Source organism: Sphaerodactylus townsendi, linkage group LG07 (assembly GCF_021028975.2).
Source record: "Sphaerodactylus townsendi isolate TG3544 linkage group LG07, MPM_Stown_v2.3, whole genome shotgun sequence".
Taxonomy (NCBI): Eukaryota; Metazoa; Chordata; class Lepidosauria; order Squamata; family Sphaerodactylidae; genus Sphaerodactylus; species Sphaerodactylus townsendi.
In genome coordinates, this window is record NC_059431.1 from 124,950,807 (window position 1) to 124,977,771 (window position 26,965).

At 48.5% G+C, this 26,965-nt stretch overlaps 1 protein-coding gene across 1 annotated transcript in view; it reads right to left on the reverse strand.

Moving 5' to 3' along the window:
• Positions 1-26,965, reverse strand: part of CAMK2G (calcium/calmodulin dependent protein kinase II gamma) — a gene marked incomplete at its 5' end in the record, with an annotated part of 143,315 nt that overhangs the window by 72,360 nt on the left and 43,990 nt on the right. Inside the window, 6 exons of the mRNA XM_048504468.1 lie at positions 194-277; positions 1,472-1,594; positions 5,282-5,376; positions 10,171-10,254; positions 14,705-14,807; positions 19,461-19,533. Of these exons, the coding sequence (XP_048360425.1) occupies positions 194-277; positions 1,472-1,594; positions 5,282-5,376; positions 10,171-10,254; positions 14,705-14,807; positions 19,461-19,533 (562 nt within the window). The remainder of the gene's footprint in view (positions 1-193; positions 278-1,471; positions 1,595-5,281; positions 5,377-10,170; positions 10,255-14,704; positions 14,808-19,460; positions 19,534-26,965) is intronic.

Here is a 26,965-nt window from a genome sequence, read left to right on the forward strand (position 1 = left end):
CTGGAAAAGGTTCGCCATCACTGTTGTATGGTCACAAGCAAACAGGGTCTGAGACATCCCAGGACGCCGATGCCATCTACAATAACAGACTGTCATTGTCTGGGCAGATTCGACGTGCACCGAGTGTGCATCCAGATCCCTGCGTCGGTCACCACCACACTGCAGAACTGTGGAAGCACAACCTGCAACTCACCTTGAGCTTCCTTCTGGCATTGAACTTTCTCAAGCATTCCACCGTCTCCTGTCTGTGCATCATAGAGGCCACAGTGGATCGTTGCTGGGGAAAGAGAGCACACTGTCAGACACCACACGGACGTGCATGTGGTCAAAAGAGAACAACAAAGTCTCACAGGAAAACAGAATGATCGAGACTTGGTGGTGCGCCAAGTGAACACTTTTAGCATAATGGGGGAGCACTCTGGGGGCCCCACAATGTTGCAGCACATGGATATCCCAGAGACCCCTTGATAGTCTATGACTCGATAGTTAAAAGTCTTCTACCTGCCAGTTCCATTGTTCCCTTCTGCCCATCCCGCTTTTTAGTTTTTAAGCTGTCTGTTTCCTTTTAATATTTACATTTACAATCTGGAAATCTGCATCAAACTTTTTGGCCCTCCCTTTGTACTAGAGGAGAAGTCTGAATTTTTCTTTTTCTTTTAACTTTTGAAAAGAAATTGTGTATATTTATGGTATTGAATGATAAAATATGTTGCTATTGTACAGTATTATACATATATTTTATGCATTTCTGAGTTCCTAAACTTTTTCTGCATTGTCTTCTGGACTTCATGTGTCGACTGCGTTTTCCACAAAATTCCCCAAATATTCCCATTTAATTTATGTTTTTTAATTTTTTTATGTTTAATTTTTTATGTTTCTATACTTTTCCTGTGTTCCCTTTTTTTATCTTTTTTATCTTTTAATTGGCTGTATTTTATCTAACTTTATGCTGGTCTGTGCCCATAATAAAGATTGACTGACCAACTGACTGGACTTCTGCCATGGATTTAAACAAGCGAAGCCTTTGTCCAGAGCCCTCTGCTCCCCAAATCTCGGAAAAGCCCCCCACCCATTTTGGCTGATCTGGGTAACCTAAACCATGGGCCTTTCCCCACTCTTTTCCATCCCCCCTATGCCGCGCGCTGCTCTCAGCGCGTGGCATCCCAGGCGCGCGCCCGGACGTCCCCACGACCCCATGCTCTGCGCGGGGTCATCAAAAGGCGCCCTTAAGAAGAGCACCTGGGATGCGGCGTGCTGAGGGGGCACGACAGCGGCAGCATTGGGGCGGCTGCACTGTCGCCGCCCCTGTTGTGGGGAGTTCCGGGGGACCCCGCGCTACTCTCCTCAAGTAGCGCGGGGCTTAAGGTAAGTGGGGAAAGGCCCCATGCTTGCTTATTTAACCAGGGCAACCCAACATACTCCCGGAGGGCACTTTCTGCAGAGGACAGAGTAGGAGAAAGGAGATACTTACACACACCCATGGGTGCTTAAGTGCCTGGTCAGCAGTGATGCGCTTGGCTGGGTTTATTGTCAGCATCTGGTTGATCAAGTTCTTTGCTTCGGGGGTCACGGTGTCCCACTCCGGAGAAGGAAACTAGAAGGGGCAGGAAGACCAGAGGAGATGCTGAGCCAGCGGCTGGGATGAGGCAGCTTCTTCTGCACGTTGCAACCCCCCAGGCAGACAAGAGAGCCCCACAAGAGAGCCCAGAGAATCCCTAACGAAGACTGCCAAGTTGACATCAAACTGAAAAGGCGTTTCAGCCCTACTGGTGTTCTGAATGAGAAGTGTGATAGCAGGTGATCTGTGCAGGTGTTCACAGGTTGGGGGTGGGTTTGTATGGCTTCTCTGCCTGGCATTTATTCCAATTCCAATTCCAAAGCCTTTACTGGCATTATAAATTACAGTTAGTAAAAAAAGGGGCATTTATCTACTAACTGAGACATTAAAACATTAAAATACATTAAAACAACGTTGGACATTCACAACCACGCCTCGTAAACTGCACACATAAAACAATTTAGCTGTCACTGCTATGTAGGCAATCATTGCGCCTGGCCAAACAGTGCCTCAAAAAACTTGCAACGTTCTCACATATGAAATCACAGGAACCGTTGAGTAGAAAATTCAGAAAAGATGGTAGCCTGACAGCATTTGAGCTCTCTATCAATGGACAGATATACATAGAGCGTAGCGACTCGTATACTGGACATTCCAATAGTACATGTTGAACAGTCTCAGCAACGGCCATATTGCATTGACATAACCTGTTCTCACGTGGAGTGTTATTATACCTGCCAAGAGTCATAGCGTTAGGCAGAGATTTAAAACGAGCCAAAGTGTACGCTCTGCGTTGTTTGGGATTGCACAGAATGTACAGATAGTTGGCACATTGATCTGATCGGACAATTCCCAAGGCCTGTGGAGAGCAGCTTTCCCCCCCCTCCTGCAACATTTCCAGTTTCTCTTGTTCAACTAAAACAGATTTAATTTCATTATGAATTTTGATGGCGGACATAGTTTGGAACTGGTCAGCTGTTAGGCCCATGTTGTTAAGTGTCTTATCTATGTCAGCCAACCATTTCACAGAAGCAGAATCTGATAAGAGTTGATGTATACAGCTACTGGGTCTGGGCGGCATTTATTCCAGCAAATGTAGACGAGGTCACTGCCACACACCGTCCTCCTTTCTTTCTGGGGGCAATTGCCAGATTTCTCTTTTGGGAAATACATGAAAGAATGCATAATTTTAAACACAGAATCTGGGCAGGGGACAACATTAAACAACTGGACGGCCACCTTGTCCTCACTTTTTTTTTACATCATTCAGTCTGGATCTCTTTACAGGAAAAGCAGTGGCTGTGCATACGGTCCTCTTGGCTCCAGCTGCCATTTCAAGGGTTTAAGGCCAATTAACTGAGCTGCCCCCCCAAAAAAAAGAGAGAGAGAGAGAGAGAGAGAACACACACACACAAGAGTTTGGATTTGGATTTATATCCCCCCTTTCTCTCCTGCAGGAGACTCAAAGGGGCTGACAATCTCCTTGCCCTTCCCCCCCTCACAACAAACACCCTGTGAGGTGGGTGGGGTTGAGAGAGCTCCGAGAAGCTGTGACTAGCCCAAGGTCACCCAGCTGGCCTGTGTGGGAGTGTACAGGCTAGTCTGAATTCCCCAGACAAGCCTCCACAGCTCAGGCGGCAGAGCTGGGAATCAAACCCGGTTCCTCCAGATTAGATACACGAGCTCTTAACCTCCCACGCCACTGCTGCTCCACACAACACACACACACACACACACACACACGGCCAGAGGACTCAGCACATGCCGCAGTTCCTGACCTGGTGATGAAACTCAACACTGGGAAAAGCAACCAAGTGTTCCCAGCCTTGAGCTGCACATCGAAAGTTGCCACGCAGCCTAACTATAGGATATGCTAGAAAAGATGGGAAGCGAGTCCTGTCAGCCCTTCGCCCACCAAAAAAACAGGCAACCCAGAGGGGGGTTTATTCCGTTTTGCATTGTTCTAAAAAGGGATCTGAAACCTCCCTGTGACCAGCTGCTCTTGAACAGGGAGCTGTCCGAAGGTTGTATTATACTGGTTTCGATACCAGGCAGACCTATCATCAAATACTGGGGAAGTGTGTTGTTGTGTGTGGGGGGGGGGGGGGGGTTTATGCTGGGATCAGCTACAGTGCCCTGCCTAGTATCACTCTGATCTCATATGAAGCCTGGCCTGAGGAAACAGAGCCAGGGTAAAATGGACGCCAGCTTTGAAGAGAAAGTGTGGTATAAAGAGGGTCTTGACCTAACACAGTGGTGGCGAACCTATGGCACGGGTGCCAGAGGTGGCACTCAGAGCCCTCTCTGTGGGCACGCGTGCACAGAGTTCATCATGTGGGAGGGGGGTGGAAAATCACCCCCCCACACACACACACACACATCTAGGCTGGCCTGAGCATGATCCTTTACCTGGGAGTAAGCTTGGTTGCTGGCAATGGGGCTTGCTTCTGAGTAAACCCTCCTAGGATCGTGATTCACCCATTGGAAGCGTTTCACGGTTGCTTCACTAAGCTTACTCCTGAGTAATGCGTGCCTCAGAGCCAACTGTTTTTTCTATACGAAAACCTCAGTATTCAGGTTAAATTGCCATGTTGGCACTTTGCGATAAATAAGTGGGTTTTGGGTTGCAATTTGGGCACTCAGTCTCGAAAAGGTTCGCCATCACTGACCTAACGTATAAAGACCTTCACCCTCCCCCAGAAATTAGTTATGCAGAGCTTCAGACCATGCCCCTCTGCTGCCCGGCACCTGAGGGTCATCTAGCTTCCTGAGTTTCTTTGTTTTAATCTCATCAGCACTCCCCAAAATTCATCAAGTTCTGGACTTTCTCCCAAGTTTAATCTCCTCAAATTGTTTCCAACTGCACTGGGAACAGAACTTTGAACGGTCCCATAAAATTGCCCCTCTTAATGTCGTCCTTTCCCCCAATAACTGGAGCCCACGCAGCCACGGTGCTTTCCACTGGCTCTTCCCCTCCTTGTGCCCAACGTTGCTGTCTGTGGGGAATGCCGGCATCCCTCTCACTTTCTCCCTGGGATGACTTCTGGAATGGCAATGATCACATTCCCGCTATCGCTCATCCCTTTATTTCTTAAGCCTCTTAATTCTCTCTCTGTGTGTGTGTTTTTATTATTTTGATCCTTTCATAAAAGTACGTGCTCTTTGCTGCAATCTCAGCTTTGAGTTATTTTCTTGGGGGACCAAATTCTGTACATGCAGGTGTTAGATCTCCGACCCACCTCTCCCTAAGCAGGTTTGCCTCTAGCTAGCACCCTCGCTATTCCAAGAGGCAGACTCAACCAATTTGGGTAACAGCTTGGCACCCTCTCTGCCTTCCAGCATCCTCCCACGGTTGCCCCAAACACAGCAGAACCTACGGAAGACCATTTCAGCCTCATGTCCTGCTCCTCTTTGCTCTATCCACAAAGTATGCAGATTGAGTGCTGTGTGGTTTCCGGGCTGTCTGGCCGTGTTCTAGCAGCATTCTCTCCTGACGTTTCACCTGCATCTGTGGCTGGCATCTTCAGAGGATCTGAATCTTCAGATCTTCAGGTCCTCTGAAGATGCCAGCCACAGATGCAGGCGAAACGTCAGGAGAGAATGCTGCTAGAACACGGCCAGACAGCCCGGAAACCACACAGCACCCCAGTGATTCCGGCCGTGAAAGCCTTCGACTATGCAGATTGACTTATTTCAGTCAGTCAAACGGAAGCATGTTCTTACGTCATAGGCTCCTGCTTTGATCTGCTGATAGAGCTTGTGCTGATCTTCATCCCAAAAGGGTGGGTACCCCACGAGTAATATATACAGAATAACTCCTGGGGGAGAGAGGAAGAAGAATTACAGTCAGACCAGAAAGATCCAAAATAATTCTGCTGCCCACTGGCAGGATGCATCATGTCCCGTGACTACGGGTCACGTCATCTTCTTTATCTGGTCTTCCGCTCCCATGTTCTGTCAACAGGCTCGGCTCAACCCACACTTACCTGCTACAGAAATTAGCTCTGAAACACCTCCAGCGGATCCCCAACACGCCAAGGCAGGAAGCTATTACGGCCACCTCTGCCCTCATGTTCACATAGGTCGAATCCCCACTACCGTCTTAGCCAGGTTTCAGAACACAAACTAACCAGGTTTGAGGGACGACCTCCCCGGTCGAATCCCCACTATCGTCTTAGCCAGGTTTCAGAACACAAACTAACCAGGTTTGAGGTCGTTTGTGTCCTGAAACCTGGCTAAGACGGTAGTGGGGATTCGACCATATACACATGAAGCTGTCTTGTACAGAATCAGACCCTGCATCATCAATGCCAGGACTGCAGGGCTGTTGGGGGTTTTCTGGACTGTGTGGTCGTGGTCTGGTAGTTTTTGCTCCTGCACTCAACTGAACGGAAAAACCCTGTGGCTAACAAGATAGCACGTAACGTTTGTATGCTCATACACGTGCAATTTAATAAAGTACAACCTCTAAACATACAAAGTGCATTGTAATAATACCACACAAACATGTCTAGAAACACTGAGGACCAGACCATATACTGGAGCATCAGCAAGTGTTCTAAAAGTAAGTCATAATTCACATACATTTCCAAATCCAGACCAGCCCAGAGAGTCCAATTGCATAGTCCAAAGTACGCATTCCAAGAAAGGACAGGTGTCTGGATAAAATCCTGTTCCACAGATGGTCACTAATTCCACTTCATCAGCGATAAGTATATGCTGTCATGACCGTCAGCTTACTTTTAGAACACTGGCTGACTGTCCAGTATATGGATTTTTGCAGTATTTCTAGACAAGTTTGTGTGGTATTAAGATCATGTGCTTTTTAAAAAAAATTATTTATTATTAGTTTTATATACCGCCCTCCCCCTGAGGGCTCAGGGCGGTTCACAACAGGTTAAAACAAACATTAAAACATAATTTTGGATGTGCAGAGGTTGCTCTTTATTAAATAGTTATCCCTTCCACATCACTGGGGCTAGGGGCATGGTGCCCCCTCCCCCCCAATCTGGAAATCTGCATTAAACTTTTTGGCCCTCCCTTTGTACTAGAGAAGAAGTCTGAATTTTTCTTTTTCTTTTAACTTTTGAAAAGAAATTGTGTATATTTATTGTATTGAACGATAAAATATGTTGCTATTGTACAGTATTATACATATATTTTATGCATTTCTGAGTTCCTAAACTTTTTCTGCATTGTCTTCTGGCCTTTGTGTGTCGACTGCGTTTTCCACAAAATTCCCCAAATATTCCCATTTAATTTTGTATGCCGACCCACAATGTATCAAAACAGTGATGGGGAAAGCTGCAACGTGGAAGCGATAACTGTACACCGTGTATAAGCGTACAAACATTATGTGTTTGCTTGTAGTAGCCACAGTATGGTGATTTTGAGTTTTTCCCTTCAGTTGTGTTTTGCGTCTCACCAGAGGCGTTCCTCCCATTGGGCAAAGTGGGCAGCTGCCCAGGCTGCCACCTTGTGGTGGGTGACAAAATTGCAGGATCATTTGGGGGGATTTTGTATTTTCAGTGTTTTTTCAGTTTTTTGGCCTGCAGGGAACGCAGATTTTAGGCTAGCAGCACCAGAATTTCAGGGATTTTTTGGGAGACTCTCCTGATGATATGACCCGGGTTTGGTGATGTTTGGTTTAGGGAGTCCATAACTTTGGACTCCCTAAACCAAACATCACCAAACCCGGGAGTGCCCCCATTTTTTCCAATGGGAGTTAATAGGAGAAGGGGGCATTCCCTTTGGGAGTCCATAACTTTGGACTCCCTAAACCAAACATCACCAAACCTGGGTGGAATCATCAGTAGGGTCTCACGAAGATACTCTGAAATGTTGGTGTTGCTATCTTAATAATTGCACCCCTGACAACAGGCACCCCCTAAATTTCCCTAGATTCTCTTTTTAAATCCACTCCCTTCCTGCCAATGCTTGTTTTCTTTCTTTCTTTTATTCTCTCAATGCCTAATAAAGGTTGTATTATTATTATTATTATTATTATTATTATTATTATTATTATTATTATTATTATTATTATTATTATTATTATTATTATTATTATTATTATTATATCCACCCACTTCGGCATGGATTTATTATTATTATTATTAAATCCACCCCCTTCGGCATGGATTTAAAGGGAGAATCTGAGGTCCCCAGTTTAAACATTGAAAGGGATGCTGTTTCAGGGTGGGGGAGAATTCACCCCAAAATAGCATCACTTTCAATGTTGTTTAAACTGGGGACCCCGGATTCTCCCTTAAGGTGGATTTAAAAGGAGAATCTGGGCTCCCTAGTTTAAACACCACTGAAAATGATGCTGTTTGGGGGTGGATTCCAGCATCACTTGTTTAAACGAGGGAGCCCAGATTCTCCTTTTAAATCCACCTTAAAGGGAGAATCTGGGGTCCTCAGTTTAAATAACATTGAAAGCGATGCTGTTTCCCCCAATTGGAGGGACTGGAAACAACACCATAAAATGTTTTCATTTATTTATTTATTTATATTTTAGATTTATAGGCCGCCTCTTCCCCGAAGGGCTCGAGGCGGCTCAACAACATGGCTGTTATTGACAGCAACTCAACAACATAACTTAAACATTAAAACTCCGGCAGCAGTTACATATAATTTAAACAATCCAAGCCATTCAAACAGTATAAAACAGTTCAAACAGGCGCCCGTTCCTAAGGCTAAAAGCAAGGGAAAAGAGGAAAGAAGAAAGGGTAATAAAGCAGTAATAAAACATCGTGAGACCCTACTGAGGGTAATAAAGCAGTAATAAAACATTTTGAAAGCATTTTGAAAATGTTTTCCAAAAATTATTTCTGCTGTGTGGCATGGCCCATTGCTATGTTCAGATTTGTGTGTTGGGGAATGTTCTATAACCATGGTGGCGAACCTTTGGCACTCCAGATGTTATGAATTACAATTCCCATCAGCCCCTGCCAGCATGGCCAATTGGCCATGCTGGCAAGGGCTGATGGGAATTGTAGTCCATAACATCTGGAGTGCCAAAGGTTCGCCACCACTGTTCTATAATGTTATGGTGACTTTGAAAAGACCTGGTGGAAAAAATCATTGTTTGGTCATGGGGGGGAAGGGTGGCCACCCATGGGGGGGCATCAAACTCAGGTTTTGCCCAGGGCTCCAGTTTGCCTGGGCATGCCTCTGCATCTCACTGTACTTTTTTGGGGGGGGGTGGGGGGTGCGCCGTGGCCACACAGCCTGGAAAACACAAAACCATCCGTTGATTCCGGCTGCAAAAGCCTCCAACACATGTCAGCAGCAGACTGGTATATGCGCTCAGACTGGTAGCAGCTTTGCAGAATCTTGGGTTCAGGCCTTTCACATCACCTGCTGCCAGATCCCACTTAACTGGAGCTGCCAGGGATTGAACCTGGGGCTTCTTGTATGCCAAGCAGAGGCTCTATCACTCAGTCACAGTCCCTTCTACATAAGAACATAAAAACAAGCCAGGTGGATCAGACCAGAGTCCATCTAGTCCAGCTCTCTGCTACTCGCAGTGGCCCACCAGGTGCCTTTGGGAGCTCACGTGCAGGAGGTGAAAGCAATGGCCTTCTGCGGCTGTTGCTCCCGAGCACCTGGACTGTTAAGGCATTTGCAATCTCAGATCAAAGAGGATCAAGATTGGTAGCCATAAATCGACTTCTCCTCCATAAATCTGTCCAAGCCCCTTTTAAAGCTATCCAGGTTAGTGGCCACCACCACCTCCTGTGGCAGCAAATTCCAAACACCAATCAGACATTGTGTGAAGACGTGTTTCCTTTTATTAGTCCTAATTCTTCCCCCCAGCATTTTCAATGAATGCTCTGAGGCTCAAGGGGGCTTGTGCAACGCTGTCTCCTCTAAGCTCGGCCAACATGACTCTGTGCATACAGACGATTTCTGTGTCTTCATATCCAAATTCGCCTTCATTAGGAAACCGGGGTTGCATTTTTAAATGTGTTTTAAAAATTATTTTCTCATTTATATAAAATATCAAAATACAGAAAACAGAAAAAAAACCAGAATACAGTAAATGAAAGCAAAAAATATTATACAATATATATAAAACACTGCATTTAAAGTTTTTAATTTGGGGGAAGTTCTACTTTTCCTTATTTAATTTCCACTGCTTTGCTAATAATATGTTAACTACAACCACAATATTTATTCATTTGGTGTAAAGAGTCTAGCTAGTAATTTTTCAATCTGAGAAACATGCAAAAATTATCAAACTAAAACATCATTTTTAACCTTTTCAGCACAGCACCTAAAATATAATTTCAATTTCTTGTCAAATGCCTGTTTCAGCCTTTCTATTGGCCCCTTCCACACACGCAAAATAATGCGTTTTCAAACCACTTTCACAACTGTTTGCAAGTGGATTTTGCTATTCTGCACAGCTTCAAAGAGCACTGAAAGCAGTTTGAAAGTGCATTATTCTGCATGTGTGGAATGAGCCTATTTTCAAGATTACCTAACTTGGGCATTGTAGCGAATTCTCCCATTTTTTTCTTCCCAGTTTTCTTGTTTAGGGCAGTTCTCAGGTTGAATTTTTTTTAAATCACAAAACCAAATGCAAATAGGCTTGATTAAAACCTTACCGCATGCCCAGATATCCACCGGTTTCCCATAAGGATCTTTCCTTAAGACTTCAGGGGACAGATAGCCTGGAGTGCCAGCAAACCCTGCCAAAGATAAAACCCACAGAATGAGCACCAGAAAAATAAAGGGGCCCTTCCTTTCCCCATCAGAAGGTGGGCACAAAATTTAGAATGAGCTCAGGCCCAGGAGCAGCAGCAGCGTAGGAGGTTAAGAGCTCGTGTATCTAATCTGGAGGAACCGGGTTTGATTCCCCGCTCTGCCGCCTGAACTGTGGAGGCTTATCTGGGGAATTCAGGTTAGCCTGTGCACTCCCACACACACCAGCTGGGTGACCTTGGGCTAGTCACAGCTTCTCGGAGCTCTCTCAGCCCCACCTACCTCACAGGGTGTTTGTTGTGAGGGGGGAAGGGCAAGGAGATTGTGAGCCCCTTTGAGTCTCCTGCAGGAAAGAAAAGGGGGATATAAATCCAAACTCTTTTTCTTCTCTTCTTCTTCAGCAGTTCGAAAAGGAAGCAGAGTTGTTTATGCCAAAGAGAGGCTATCAGTTAAACAGGCTGTCCTCTGAGCCCCAGGCCTGGAACCTTAGCTCTAGAGCAGAGGTGTCTGACTCCAGCCCGCCAGATGTTCATGGACTACAATTCCCATCAGCCAATTGGCCATGCTGGCAGGGGCTGATGGGAATCATAGTCTGCAAATTTGGAACCAATGTATAAAATAATGATTAGAGCAGCACACGCAGTGTTGGCGTTGGGCTGCAAAGATAACAAGAAATGGACAGTCTCAAAATGGTTGGAATATATTTGGGAACAAATTCAGTTAGAGATTTTTGAGAGACTGGCAAAAAATACACTATGGCAAGAGAAACTAGAAGAGATTATGACGCTATGGACATTGTATGAAAAATGGATGGAAGAAGCCGGATTTAACGAAGAACGATGGAACAAGAGAATAAGAAGAATGAACCTTCTGCTGCTGGCTTGAAATAATCAATGGAAAAGAGGGGGGAGGGGGGTGAAAAAGGAAAAATGTATAGCTGGAACAAATATATTGAATGTAACAAATATAATAATATTCTATACAATAAAAAAAGGAATCGTAGTCTGCGAACATCTGGAGGGCCGGAGTCAGACACCCCTGCTCTAGGTCATACCCCATTATTACATTCAGCTTGTCCAAAGAGAAAGGCTGCTGCCCCAGTTGGGAGCATCGATTTCCAGGTGCCACATCTGGAATGGGGACAGTCGCTGAGATTATGGGCCAAGGGGGAAAGGATCCCATGAGGTAGCAGGACAGGCTCATATCAAGCTCTCCTCTGTTGGGTCTCCGGGCAGTAACAGGATGTTATGGGAAGAGGGTCAGGATGTTGGAATCAGAGGTCACCTGACTGGGATGGTTGTGCAAAAAAGCCCTACCCCAGTGGTGGGATCCAAAAATTTTAGTAACAGGTTCCCATGGTGGTCGGATTCAAACTGTGGCGTAGTGCCAATGGGGCTGGGCGGGGCACGACGGGGGCGTGGCCGGGCATTCCGGGGGGGCATTTCTGGGAGGGGCTGTGGCAAGAGCTTGGCAGCTCATGAGTCCTTGGGTGGGAAACGAATGCACACAGGCGCAAGCTGCCACGCACGCCAGTGCACCTCCTGCTAGACTGCTTCAAGTTCTGCGCGCTACTGCTGAGAGGAGGGGCGTAACTAAGGCAAAAATCACATGGCAAAATCACCCATTAGTCACCCCCTCTCGGCACACACAAATAATTAGTAAAGTACTCTCGGGAACCTGTGAGAACCTGCTGGATCCCACCTCTGCCCCACCCTCCACCTCTTGTTCTCCTCCCCCCCATCTCCGTCATGTCCGGTGATCCAAAATGTAAAGCCTGACCTCACCGGGCTCAAAGCTCCCTCCTCCCATGCAAGCAGCATACAGTGAAGAACGGCAGGTGGCAGGGAGGGAGGGGGGCGAAATCCGGCGGTCATGCCACACAGTTTGGATCAGCAGGCTTTGTTTAGGGGAGGAGGCTGAAAAGATGGGGACGTGGGCCACTTTTTGGAAGCTGTGACTCTGCTCTTTTGACACCTGGCACCCACCAGAGGCCTCATAGCCCAGGGCACGAAGGATCAAATTTAGAAGTGTCTCTTAGGGAGGAACATTCCAGCCCACCTTTATTTGTTATACATGCCCTAGGAGTCAAAAGAATGTCTCCCGTTAATTTCTTTGCACAATTTATATTCTGCCTTTCTGCCATTACATGCGCCAACAAGGAATCTAACATGGGTGCTGTGTGGTTTCCGGGCTGTGTGGCCGTGTTCTAGCAGCATTCTCTCCTGACGTTTCGCCTGCATCTGTGGCTGGCATCCTCAGAGGATTTTCAGAGATCCTCTGAAGATGCCAGCCACATCTTCAGAGATCCTCTGAAGATGCCAGCCACAGATGCGAAGCGGCGTCGAGGAAAAAATGCTGCTAGAACTAAACCACACAGCCCAGCTGCTGGCCAGTGATTCGGCCATGAAAACATAGACAATACAACAAATCTAACAGTTTAAAACATACATGATGAAAATCTCATTTTAAGAAGAAGAGAAGAAGAGTTTGGATTTATATTCTGCCTTTATCGGCCATCGGGATTCTCAAAGTGGTTTGCAATTGCCTCCCCTTCCTCCTCTCCATAACAGACACTGTGTGAGGCAGGTGGGAGTGAGAGAGTTCTGAGAGAACTCCTCATGTGGAGGAGAGGGGAACCAAACCTGGTTGTCCAGATTAGCGTTTCCCACTCTTAACCAATACACCACGCTGGCTCTTTAAAACCAGTAAAATCAACCTCCCTGAAACATACATCATTCATAAAGTTAAAGTATACAAACACAATGTAAAAAGAGCAATTAAAAACACTGCTCAGAAAGGAGGGGTCACGGAGAGAATGCCAAACACAATCTGAAGTTTTCACTTGGTAGTGGGATACAGCAACATAAGGAGACCCTGGGGCTTTCCCCACTTACCTTCTGCTGCGCACCTCGGAAAGTAGCAGCAGGGTCCAGCCAGGCGCCCCATTTGCAAGGCCGACTGTGCACTTGGCAGCCGACGCTGCAGCTCTTGCACCACCTCATACAGCTGGCCATTCCTGGCTGAAGAAGCGGCACCACTTTGATGACCCAGCACTTGGGAAGCGGGTGGAAGTGGGGAACCAGTCTTTGCTAGAATAGCGTGAGCTGGTGTGAGCTGGCCTGCTAAGTGAGAAAGCCCCACTGTTGGCTAAATATGCGGAAGAGCTCCCTGGCAGGCAGAGCAGTGGAATTCCTCAGTGGGGCAGGCTTCCTCAGGAGGTGGGGGGCTCTCCTTTGGAGGTTTTTAAGCAGAGGCCATCTGACAGCAAGGCTGATTCTCTGCAGATCTTGAGAGGGTGGGAGGGAAGGACGGCATGAACCAGCGCTTGGTTCCCACGGCCCTTTCTCACATCCCCACAGAAACACCAGTGGCCACTTGGGGGTCAGGAAGGAATTTCCTCCAGGATAGATTGGCCACCCTAGAGATTCTGGAAACTGTTTGCCCTTTTCTGGCATAGAACAGGGGCCACTGGGGGGCCAGGGGAGAGACAGCTGTGTATGTCTTGCCTTGTGCAGGGAGTTGGACTAGATGACCTTCCAGAACCAGGTTTCTATGCTTCTGTGAATCTCCCTGGAAAGAGAGTTCCAGAGCCATGACCAAAAAGGAAGGGCTTCCTCTAGGTCGCCTGTTTGGCTGAATCCCAGAAGGTGGGGGCACCCGAATCAGAACCTCCGAAGACGACGGCAGAACTCAGGCTAGTCCAGTGATGGCGAACCTATGGCACGGGGGCCAGAAATGGGCACGCACACACAGAGTTCGTCATGTGGGGGGCATAAAATTACCCCCCCCACACACACACACCTAGGCTGGCCTGGGCCACTGAGCACGACGTGTGCGCACCGTGATGAGCAGGGATGACTCAGCTGGCAAGCCGGGTGCCTGTGCTCTGGGTGGCTGTTGCCCAAGGGGGGGGGGCACAGAGGAGGCAGAGATGCTGGAGAGGCACAGTGCGGAGGCTTGAGCAGGCTGGCCCCTGCTCGAGCGGGTGGGGCGGAGGAAGAGGGAGCCAACCAGTTTTTTCCAAACTAAAACCTCAGCATTCAGGTTAAATTGCCGGGTTGGCACTTTGCGATAAATAAGTGGGGTTTGGGTTGCAATTTGGGCACTCGGTCTCAAAAAGGTTCGCCATCACTGGCCTAGTCCGTAAGGGAGCAGCTCCTCCCTGCCCTGGATGATCATCAAGGCAGGTGTCCACAAAAGAGCCCACCCAAAATTGCTCAGTTTACCCGCCTGGGTGGAAAGGAACTGTGGTTTGCCAAAGCCGGGTCCCTCTCATGTGAGCACCTGTGTGTTCAGCCCCTGCTGCTCCGAGTCGGAGGGCAGGCGGGGCTGAGATCAGTGCTGGTGCCTGACTTGAGCCACGTGTCGGCTGCCGCTGGCTCCTGCTTTTTTGGCCCTCGCTTGAGAGCCAAGGGGAGGCGTTGGCAACAGACTTACCGAACCAGGCTTGCTGTTCCCCTTGGACTTCGATGGCGAGCCCGAAATCTGCCAGCTTGACGGCCGCCCCCTTGCATTTGCTGGCCAGTAGCAAGTTTTCAGGCTGAACATAAGAACATAAGAACATAAGAACAAGCCAGCTGGATCAGACCAGAGTCCATCTAGACCAGCTCTCTGCTACTCGCAGTGGCCCACCAGGTGCCTTTGGGAGCTCACGTGCAGGAGGTGAAAGCAATGGCCTTCTGCTGCTGCTGCTCCCGAGCACCTGGACTGCTAAGGCATTTGCAATCTGAGATCAAGGAGGATCCAGATTGGTAGCCATAGATCGACTTCTCCTCCATCAATCTGTCCAAGCCCCTTTTAAAGCTATCCAGGTGAGTGGCCATCCCCACCTCCTGTCGCAGCATGTTCCAAACACCAATCACACGTTGCGTGAAAAAGTGTTTCCTTTTATTAGTCCTAATTCTTCCCCCCAGCATTTTCAATGAATGCCCCCTGGTTCTAGTATTGTGAGAAAGAGAGAAAAATTTGAAGCACGGAGGAAGCCGAGGAAAGAAGACAAACAGCAGAAATCCCGGTTATTTCCCCACCCCCTTCGACTATTTCCATCCTCTGCAAAAAATTCCCACCCCCCAAACCTCACCCTTGACTGTGGAGACATTCCCACGGGTCGTGACAGCAAATCCCAACAGGTGCCAATTTCCCAAGAAGGGAATCAAGTCCCTTCCGCTGACGGTGGCCCAGTGACGCCGCAGGGATTCTCCTTGGCAACCCTCCCAATGCGATGGGTGCGCTCGTCCTTCCAAGGTCCCGCATTTCAAGTGCCCCACATGGACAACAGGTGGCGCTGAGAGTGCGCCTTTCCAGACTGGCTCCTGACACATCCATGTGGAGGCATTCCCGTTGCCGCAGACGCTAGCAAGCTGCTGTGATACAATTCCCAGAGAATATCCCACGAGGCCCCCCAAGCACCAGATCGGCAAACAAGAAAAAACGCTGCTCGCCTCGGACTTATTTGCATAGACTCCTGCAACGGGGGGCCCAAACCTGGGATCAAGAGCGGCTGATGCCTCAGAGCAGCCCAACCTCAGCAAAACAGTGTGGATCTGAATGATTTATTCTGCTTCGGCCAGGGATGGGGCGGGGCAAAGAGCACTTCAGGAAAGGAAGTGAAGCTCCCCCCACAACCACCGCCCCACGAGCGTCACCTGCTCTGCTCCTATCCACCAGGGGCTTAATTTAGAGGCCAGGAGCTCTTCTCCCCCCTTTGGAGTGGACATCTTCAAAGGTGTATCACAGAGAGAAATCTGTTATAAGAGAAAGCTGGACACAGTGTATAACAGACTTCTCTCTGTGATACACCTCTGAAGATGCCAGCCACAAATGCAGGTGAAACATTAGGAACAAGATCGACCAGACCACGGCCACGCAGCCCAGAAAACCCACAATAACCAACATTGAAAATGATGCTATTTGGGGTGGGGGTGGGGAATCTACTCTGAAACAGCATCACTTTCAATGTTTTTCAAACTAGGGAGCCCAGAGTATCGCTTTAAGGTGGATATAAAAGGAGAATCTGGGCTCTCTAAACAACATTAAAAGTGATGCTGTTTCAGGGTGGATTCCCCCCCCTTAAAATATAGCATCACTTTCAATGTTGTTTAAACTAGGGAGCCCTTTGAGACTCCTTACAGGAGAGAAAGAGGGGTGTGTAAATCCAAACTCTTCTCATTCTTCTTAGGCATTCCCCATCCAGAGGCACCCTTGCCTTCTTGCCTCTGTGAGCATGCAACCCCCCCCCCCTCCGAAAGTGGAACAGTCCGGGGAGACTGCAGCTCTTAGCAATCGGCCACCTGGGCCAAAGTCCTTCTAGAGAAGCGAGCTTTACATCGCAAGCTGTTTAGAGCACCTGCGGCACCTACTAACGTCACCTCTCAGGGGAAGCAAACAGACAGGGCGACTCTTGAAGGCAGCACACAGGCATCTTGCCGCCAACATGGGTGAAGAGCATCCAGGTGTGTGTGTGTATGTGTGTGTGTTAATGTACTTGCTAAGTGTTGTGGGTTGGCTGCCGCCAGTGATTCAGAGCCCAAGAGCCTCTTCCTTTCCACTCTTTTCCCCAGAACCGTGGCACTGAGCAGCCTCCCTCGAGATCACTTCGCCCCGTGGGAGACGGACTGACTTGTTTCTGGAGAGCTGTCCGTAAGAAGTGAAATGGAAGGCAGAAAGCGTGCCTTTCCCACAGCGTCTGCCTGTGTCTGGGAGTTGTTGCTGCCGGACAACGGGCAAAGGACTTCCGACGACCCAAATATTTTGAGACGTGCGGATGTGTACCTTTCTCACATTGCATGTTCATGGCACAGCACGAGTTGTGGATCACCACAAAGTGTCACAAAGACATTTGGTGAACACACACTGGCCCCTTCCGCACACGCAAAATAATGCGTTTCCAAACCACTTTCACAACTGTTTGCAAGTGGATTTTGCCATTCCGCACAGCTTCAAAGAGCACTGAAAGCAGTTTGAAAGTGCATTATTCTGCATGAGCGGAATGAGCCACTGTCTGTGTAATTTGAAACTGCAACTCAAATGTGCTAATTTTTGCTAGGCCCACAAAATAAAGATGGTCTACAGCCGTGGTGGCGAACCTTTGGCACTCCAGATGTTGTGGACTACAATTCCCATCAGCCCCTGCCAGCACGGCCAATTGGCCATGCTGGCAGGGCCTGATGGGAATTGTAGTCCATAACATCTGGAGTGCCAAAGGTTCGCCATCACTGCCCTACAGTTTCTAGATGCAGCACCAACATGTAAAACAACTTTAGCCAAACCTCTTAGAAAACAGCGGCCTCTTCATCGCTTTCTGGGATTGCCTTGATGGATGGGGCCAGAGATGACGGTCAGCAACTACCGAAGGAACAAGCATTCAGCACGGCGGCCCTTGGCCAGTTCTGGCCCCATCACCGAGCATCCATCTACACTGGAGAGTCTCATCTGCCTTACTTGGTTTGATGCCACGTGCAAATGATCTCACCCCGTGCTGTTTTCTGTCTCCTGTCCTAATGGATCAAGACTGGTTGTTTGCTCGGAGGCAAACACACGGGCTTCTCTTCCAGGCACTGGGGGGGGGGGGGGCGCAGCGGCAGCAGGAGAGAGGATTTTACTGACACCGTGCTCAAGAAACTTCTAAAAGATGCCTTCTGCACAATGATGTAGGTATAGATTTTTTATGGGGGGGTTCGGGGGCAAGGCCACGCCCCCACCTGGCCCTGGGGGCGTGGCCACACCTCCCCAAGCCCTGGCCCCGGCCTCAGTGCTTATAAAAGCAGCTCTCTGAGGCCAGAGATGGCAGACTCCCCTGCCCTGCCCGCCCCCCCACTGGCTGGGCTCCCAGTTGGTAGCTGGCAGTCCCTTCTCCCTCTCCTCCAGGCAGAGGGGGAGCTAGGGAAAATGGAGCCTGGTGCAAAACCTGAGGTTTGCGCCCCCCCGCCCCCATGTGTGGCTGCTGTGATGCTGAAATCCACCCCCAAACAGCATCACTTTCAATGGTGTTTAAATTAGGGAGCCCAGATTCTCCTTTTAAATCCATCTTAAAGGGAAAACAACATTGAAAGTGATGCTGTTTGGGGGTGGATTATACCCCACCCTGAAACAGCATCACTTTCAATGTTTAAACTGGGGACCTCAGATTCTCCCTTTAAATCCATGCTGAAGGGGTTGGATTCAAAAGGAGAATCTGGGGAAATTTGGGGGGTGCCTTCTGTCAGGGGTCAATTGTTAAGCTAGCATCACCAAACTTTCAGGCTGTTGTCAGGTGACACTCCTGCTGACACCACCCAGGTTTGGTGAAGTTTGGTTCAGGGGGTCCAAAGTTATGGACCTTCAAAGATGTAGCCCCCATCTTCTATTAGCTCCCATTGGAAACAATGGGGGATGGGGGCACCCCTTTTGGGAGTCCATAACTTTGGACCCCCTGAGCCAACCTTCACCAAACCTGGGTGGTGTCAGCAGGAGTGTCACCTGACAACAGCCTGAAATTGTGGTGCCGCTAGCCTACAAAATGCACCCCCTGCGGGCCAAAAACCAAAAAAACACTTTAAAATGCAAAAAAACCACCAACGGGAGGCAGACATGCAATGCTTCGGACATGCAATGGGGGGGGGGGTAGAGTTTGAACCCAAGAACCCCATCCCCTTACCTACGTCCTTGCTTCTGCACAAACTGATGTTGGAACTGCTGCAAATTGACATGAGCCGAGGGAGAACCACAAGCTAAAGGACAACAGCCTCCTCCGTTTAAGCGTAGCACTTTTTACTGAGAGGGGAAAGACAGACCCCAACCCACAGGGCCAATGGGCACATAGTAACTTTGGCCTAATGTTTTTATTTGTCCTTCAAAAATTTTCCGGCAGAAAAATAAGTCTCACTTCTCTCTATCGGTTCGGCACTCAGTAACTTGGGACACAGAGGTCTGAAATTCATTTAGAATTTCTGTTTTCACACAAGTTGTCTCCTGCTACAAATACAAGCGTGAGAATCGACTCCACCCTGACCTCTGAATCGGAAACGGTCTTGGACTGGAGAAAAAATCTTACTTGAATGGCTATTGAGCAGACGTGCCACCGCTGCTGCCGTCACCCTCTACCAACAGCTAAGTCAGAAAAGGAGGGTTTCTTTGAGTGCCCGTCTTTATTCGGTCTGCTTTCACCAGCTTTGACCTCTAACACCGACGCTAAAAGGCACTGAGCGGGGATTACCTTTAAGTCCCTGTGTACAATATCATGCTGATGAATATGATTGACGCTCTCCAAAATTTGGTGAATGCAGTGGCTGAAGGACAGAAAGGGGAGGGGGGGGGGAGAAAAGAAGAGTGTTACTTGTTTTATATATTATTTTAGAAACCACAATCAAGGCAGAAAGCACCTCCCACTCAAAACCAGCAGAATCAAGAGGGAACAATATGCAACATGGATTTAACCAATAAGGGACATTTCTGTGGACATCTGATGTGGCCGTTGCTTCCCTGTTGGGGGTCCTGGGAAGATCAAAGGAAAAACAGGTGGAAGCACGGGGTCGTTACTGACCCTCAGAGTGATGTCACGTCACAACATTAACTAGGCAGACTTTGTTTATGGCATATGTGTCAAACTCGCGGCCCTCCAGATGTTATGGACTACAGTTCCCATGATGCTGGCAGGGGATGATGGGAACTGTAGTCCATAACATCTGGAGGGCCGCGAGTTTGACACCTGTGGTTTATGGGATGATTTACCATGGCCTTCCCCAGTTGTCTACACTTCACCCCCAGCAAGCTGGGTACTCATTTCACCAACCTCGGTCGGATGGAAGGCTGAGTCAACCTTGACCTGAGACCCTTCAGAATCAGACCCAGGTCACGAGCAGAGCTAGGGTTGGGGTACTGCAGCTCCCCACTCCGTACCACAGGGAAGCCACGGCACTTTTCCTATCTTCCCACACTGTTCTGGCCATTCGTAGAAGGCAGGATCTCAGCCCTGCAGTGCTTTGACAGGTATCTCAAGGGACTTGTGCAGCAACAACTCCAAAGGCAGCCTGGCTAACGACTTTAAGACCAGACCGCTGTAATACAAGTGATATCCAGGCAAGATCCTGTGTGCCTGGCATCGTACATGAGCTGGGATTTTGACAATCACACATGTGCATTTTAGGACACAGGTTTGGCATATTCCTATTTTGCCAAAGCTGTACATAAATGGGCACCAGCCCAGTTTCAACAGGATGTGCAATATGTTTAATACACCCCCCCCCCAAAAAAAACCCCTGCAGCTGGATTTAATCTTGATCATGGGTTTTTATTTATCTATTTATTTATTATTAGATTTGTATTTATTATTAGATTTTATTATTAGGTTTGCATACTGCCCTTCCCCTTTCAGACTCAGGGTAGTTTCCAACATCTGATAAAACAATATACAAACATTATAAATAATTCAAAACTTACATTTTAAAACAAATGCAAAACTTAAAATCTAACAACAGAAAACTAGTGTCATGAGCCAGTCTCTGGTCCCTGAGGGCTCCGATGTAGAGCTCGAAGTCATTGTGGCGCCAGAGCTGGCTCCTTGCAAGGAAATGCAGGCAGCAGAGCCGGCTCCAAGACCTTCCCGACAAGACAAGGCAGAGCCTGATGCCGGGCAGCTGGGGGAGCCATCAGGAAGCTCAGAAGAGTAGAAGAAGAGTTTGGATTTATATCCCTCCTTTCTCTCCTGCAGGAGACTCAAAGGGGCTTACAATCTCCTTGCCCTTCCCCCCTCACAACAAACACCCTGTGAGGTGGGTGGGGCTGAGAGAGCTCCGAGAAGCTGTGACTAGCCCAAGGTCACCCAGCTGGCGTGTGTGGGAGTGCACGGGCTAATCTGAATTCCCCAGATAAGCCTCCACAACTCAGGCGGCAGAGCGGGGAATCAAACCCGGTTCCTACAGATCAGAATGCACCTGCTCTTAGCCACTACGCCACAGCTGCTCAGAAGAGCCAATTGCACGAAGGAGGCAAAGGCAAAACCTACCGTTACAGAGTAAAAGGAGAAGTGCTCATATTGCTGGTAGGTGTGGTAGAAGGCTCTGCGAAATGGAGGCATCTACAGCTGAGTCCTTGCAGGATCCTAGCCTCATTAGCCAGAATTTCCTATATAAACCCTGCCTTGGGCTTGGCTGCCTGGGTGCAAGGAGTGTACCTCCCGGTAAGCTCCATGGGCCTGGTCTGCCTCTGACCTCCAACTCTCAGCCTGCCAACCTGCCTGACCTCCTGCCTGCGCCTTGGCCACGCCTTTCCTGCTGCTTGTCCTGACTCCGGACTGTCTTGACTGCACCTTGCTTGCTGCCCGACTGGACTCTGGTCTGTCTGGCCATTTCCTAGCTAGCACTTGCCAGCAGAACAACTAGCGCAGGCCATCGATCAGCAGGCCATGCATGTCTCCCTCACTCTATCCAGCATCTGCGATCTCAAACTTGAATGGGACACCCACAGCACAATCAATCAGCAGTTTAGTAAATAGAGCAGGGAAAAGAACAGGAAACGGGAAGGCCTTGGGCCCTGTTAGTATAATTAAAACTCTTTTCTCTTGATTTTTCTACTCGTGCTGTATTGCTTAATAAACCCTGTTCAAAGGAGAGCCATAATGCTCGCCAGGTTTAATGTTATGCCTTCTGCCTTGTTACATGGCAGATTTAATAAGCAAGAAAAGACTAAAAGATTGTGCCCATGTAATGATGGCTCAGTTTAATCTCTGGCCCACCAATTACTTCACTGTCTCAGATTCAAGGAAATCAGATCCAAGTATGTGAATCTCACTCCTTTACATTTGCCCGATCTCCCCAATTTAATTAGATTACACTACTTGTTGGACAACCCTGACCCTTCTCTCTGTATGATAGTGGCAGACTTTCTCCTGGAAATTACTAAATGCCAGTAGATTTCCTTCGTCCTAACATGTATATCCTGTATTGTATATGCTTTTTAATCTGTTTTTATTATTGTTGTACTGCTGTCTATGCCAATAAAGGCTTGCTGCTTCTACTCATGCTGTTGGACACTTCAAATCCTTTCTCAATTTATTCACAGCCACAGTCAACTGACTGTTGTGGGTTCTCTGGGCTGTGCGGCTGTTATCTGCTAGTTTTTGCTCCAAACTTTTCGCCCAAACTTTTTGCCCGTTAGGAGCAAAAACTCTCAGATCATGGCCACGCAGCCCAGAAAACCCACAGCACCCAGTCTTCCTTCCTCAGTTGCCCACAGAGATCTGAATAAGAGAGGCACATAACACTCTACATTTGTTGGTCAATCCAGGCTGCAGTGGCTGACATCCAGAAGACTCCAGGTGGATTTAATCCAATAGCAGCCTCTCCCACTACATTTGGAAAGGAGCGCACGGGGCACCTGCCAGTGTGGAATGCTCCGTGCAGGAGGTCCATTGCAAGCCTGATGCTCCTGTAGAAGGGGGCTGGGGACCCACTTGGAGCAGCAGTGGCGTAGGAGGTTAAGAGCTCGTGTATCTAATCTGGAGGAACCAGGTTTGATTCCCAGCTCTGCTGCCTGAGCTGTGGAGGCTTATCTGGGGAATTCAGATTAGCCTGTACACTCCCACACACGCCAGCTGGGTGACCTTGGGCTAGTCACAGCTTCTCGGAGCTCTCTCAGCCCTACCCACCTCACAGGGTGTTTGTTGTGAGGGGGGAAGGGCAAGGAGATTGTAAGCCCCGTTTGAGTCTCCTCCTCTTCTTCTTCTTCTTCTTCTTCTTCTTCTTCTTCTTCTTCTTCTTCTTCTTCTTCTTCTTCTTCTTCTTCTTCTTCTTCTTCATCTGCAGCTCCCCCCTTTCCTTCGTCCGAGTGCCAAACGCCAAAGCATGCAAAAAGCTGGCTGTCTGCATTTCTCCCTCTCTAATGTCATACTGAGGTGAGACCAGAGCCCTGTGGGACGAGAACAGTTTCTGCGGGGCCTGCAAGACGGAGCTTTTCTGCCAGGCATTTCCATCGAGCCAGCCAGCCTGACCTACGATCATCATCGGCCTCCTGTGGGTGAAATTGGGTGTCTGTGTGTGAGAGAGAGTTTTTCGCCATTTATGGTTGCTTTTACTGTTTTATTGGTTGGTTGTGATTGTGTTGGTTTATTATTTGGTTGTTGTCCGCCGCCCTGAGCCATGCTGGGGAGGGCGGGATATAAATGGAAACATAAAATAATAAAAAAATAAATGCTGCAGAGAGAAGAGTAACGTGCCATTTGTAAGCATCGTACCAGGACAACACCACAACCACACAGTATGCGCCACAGGAAAAAAAACAGTGCCTTAATTTCAAGGAACAATCAGCAACATTCTAGAGCCGTGGTGGCGAACCTTTGGCACTCCAGATGTTATGGACTACAATTCCCATCAGCCCCTGCCAGCATGGCCAATTGGCCATAACATCTGGAGTGCCAAAGGTTCGCCACCACGGTTCTAGAGGTTTCCAGACACTTGGGAAGAAGTCATGATTGCAGCTAGTGCACGAAAGGGCCTCGGGGCACAGAAGCCAACCTCTGTGATGCATGGAGATGTTTGCCTTTTAACGGGCTCCGCATCACACCAGAGGTGTTTGTTCTGGGGAATCTGCAGACGCGCAGCTCCTTCCCTAAGCTCCTTTGCTCTGAAGGAGTCCGAGTAGCCAGCCAGACCGTCATGCCAATCTCTCTGGAGGGCCAGCGATCAGAGGAGAGGCTCGGGGAATGTTTGTAGGATTTGCTCTAAGAGCAGACAGTCACTCTGGGAAAGGACACGGCTGTTCCCCACCGCCCAGCCAAAGGGGCCGGTCGTGACTATCTCTTCCATCCCAGAACGGGGGTGGGGGTGGGGGGCGGAAAGTATATAATTAGAACAGAGACAGCTCCAAAGCAAGAGACTTTCTGGCCAAAAATGGCAAAAGAGCAACGGGGGGATGGAGGAAAGTCAGATTGGCACAAACTCCGGTCTGGAATGTGGTTCCAAACAGCAAAGGGACAAGCCAGCTAGCAATGACTCATGCTGGGCAGTGCTAGGCCAATTCGGGCAGGAGGAAGGGGTGGGCAGGGGGAACAGAGGGTGAGCTGGGGACAGCTGCTCAGAGAGAAGGGCCCGGTCAAAAGCCACGGTCAGGGCACTCTGCGGTTGCTCTCCTTCACCAGTCACAAAAGGGGCATCTGTAAATGCCCTCATCCCAAACCTCTCCTATGGAAGCCCAAGAAGATGGGATGCCCGATCTGTGCTCAGACAACCTTTTGCCTAGACGGCTCTTGTGTGCACAGGGTCTTTCCAGACCCTTAAGAACATAAGAACATAAGAACACGCCAGCTTGATCAGACCAGAGTCCACCTAGTCTAGCTCTCTGCTACTCGCAGTGGCCCACCAGGTGCCTTTGGGAGCTCACGTGCAGGATGTGAAAGCAATGACCTTCTGCAGCTGTTGCTCCTGAGCACCTGGTCTGTTAAGGCATTTGCAATCTGAGATCAAGGAGGATCAAGATTGGTAGCCATAAATCGACTTCTCCTCCATAAAATCTAAGTCTCAAGCCCTCTCTTGAAACCATCCAGGTTAGTGGCCATCACCACCTCCTGTGGCAGCATATTCCAAACACCAATCACACGTTGCGTGAAGAAGTGTTTCCTTTTATTAGTCCTAATTCTTCCCCCCAGCATTTTCAATGAATGCCCCCTGGTTCTAGTATTGTGGGAAAGAGAGAAAAATTTCTCTCTGTCAACATTTTCTACCCCATGCATAATTGTATAGACTTCAATCATATCCCCCCTCAGACGCCTCCTCTCCAAACGAAAGAGTCCCAAATGCTGCAGCCTCTCCTCATAAGGGAGGTGCTCCAGTCCCTCAATCATCCTCGTTGCCCTTCTCTGCACTTTTTCTATCTCCTCAATATCCTTTTTGAGATGTGGCGACCAGAACTGGACACAGTACTCCACGTGCGGTTGCACAGTACTCCAAGTGCGGTTATATAAGGGCATGACAATCTTTGCAGTTTTATTATCAACTCCTTTCCTAATTATCCCCAGCATAGAGTTTGCCTTTTTCACAGCTGCCATGCATTGAGTTGACATTCCCATGGAACTATCAACTAAGACGCCCAAATCCCTTTCCTGGTCTTGAAGACTCCTCGATTTAGGAGGTCTTTAACCACAATGTCTGGTCATGTTAACATCTGGGAGTTTCACCGAAAGGGAGACTGTGGGCAAGCCAGGATTCTTGGAGAAGTCTTCTCCTCCCAGAGTCTAAGAAAGCCCCAGTTTGCAGAATCACCTGAATTTGGATGCCGCACTGAACGAAGACTAAATCAAACCAGAAAATTGTCTATCTCAGCTGAAAGGGGAAGAGAGGGACACGCGCACACACAAATAAACCAAGCTCCAGTTTTTTATGGCGCAAACCACAGTTTGCCCCTCACCGGCCACATTCAGACATCGCAATAACCCTGCATCTGTGATGGGCATGATTTCGAGCTCCCACTTCTTCTCTCCACCTTGCTGGGAAGCTCCAGCTCAAACTTCAGTTTGCTGTGACATTTGAATGCAGTCGCCCAGGCCAACTGGAGTTACAGGACTCTCTAGAAATGTACTCTGCAGTACTCTTTAAACTTCAGCCTCGTCCCAGTGGAGAATAACCATTTGTGGGGTTTAGCCAGCTTCAGCTGGCCCAGACAAACATCATGATGAACTGGAACCTGATTCAAGACTTCCCAAACCACAATGACTCAAATCATAAATGGAAGGAAGTACATCGCTGATCAGAAGTTGCATTCGTGCCCTCTGCAGTTTTGTGGCCCTGTTAAATCTGTTTTTATTACTTTGTTACTTAGGTTTTTTGCCTCTCATTAGTGTCATCTTCTCCCAATTGTTCCCGGAATCCAAGTAACAAACATTTAATAGACTTATTTCCTTCATTTCTACCGTGCTTTCCTCCCAAAGGGAACTCAAAGCAGCTTCCTCTACCCCATTTGATCCTCACAACCACCCTGTGAGGGGGTGTGATGAGCCCAAGGTCCACCCTCGGCAAGCTTGCATGGCACAGCGGAGATTTGAACCGGGGGTTCCCAGATATTTATTTATTTTATTTATTGAACGTATAGGCCGCCTCATCCCCGAAGGGCTCGAGGCGGCTCACAGTACAGCCGTTCTACCGAACAGCAAATCAACAGCATAAAAACATTAAACCCTTTAAAACCTATGCAGCCACTTCAAGCAACAGGGAACTAGAAATGAAAACAACCAAAGTTTTTCATAAAACAGAAGTTGTTTAAAACGGCGCCCGATCTAAGGCCCAAAGAAAGGGAGGGTATAGGCAGGGCCCGCGGTGGAATCAGTAGATCGGGCCCAACCGTAATAAAAAGATGGGAAGAGGCAGCCTCAATTTCGGTGGGGGGCAGTAGGGCCACGGCCGGCCCCTCCAAAAGCCCGGTGGAATAGCTCCGTCTTGCAGGCCCTGCGGAACTCACCAAGGTCCCACAGGGCCCGGACAGCTGGAGGTAGACCATTCCACCCTAGCAACTCCATCACCTTGGAATGACCTTCCAAACTGTGTCTTCTTAGGCAAAGAAAAGGGCTGAAAGGTCCCTTTTGAAGAACATATGGAGGCAGTTATGTCCCCAGGAGCAAAGGAACAGGCAGGCCCTGGGATCTTTTCTTGACCTCAGCACGAAAGGCCTGTCTGCATCTCTTCTCACTTGTGCATATTTTGCAGAAGACATTCATAGCTTTGCCCCCTCCCCAAC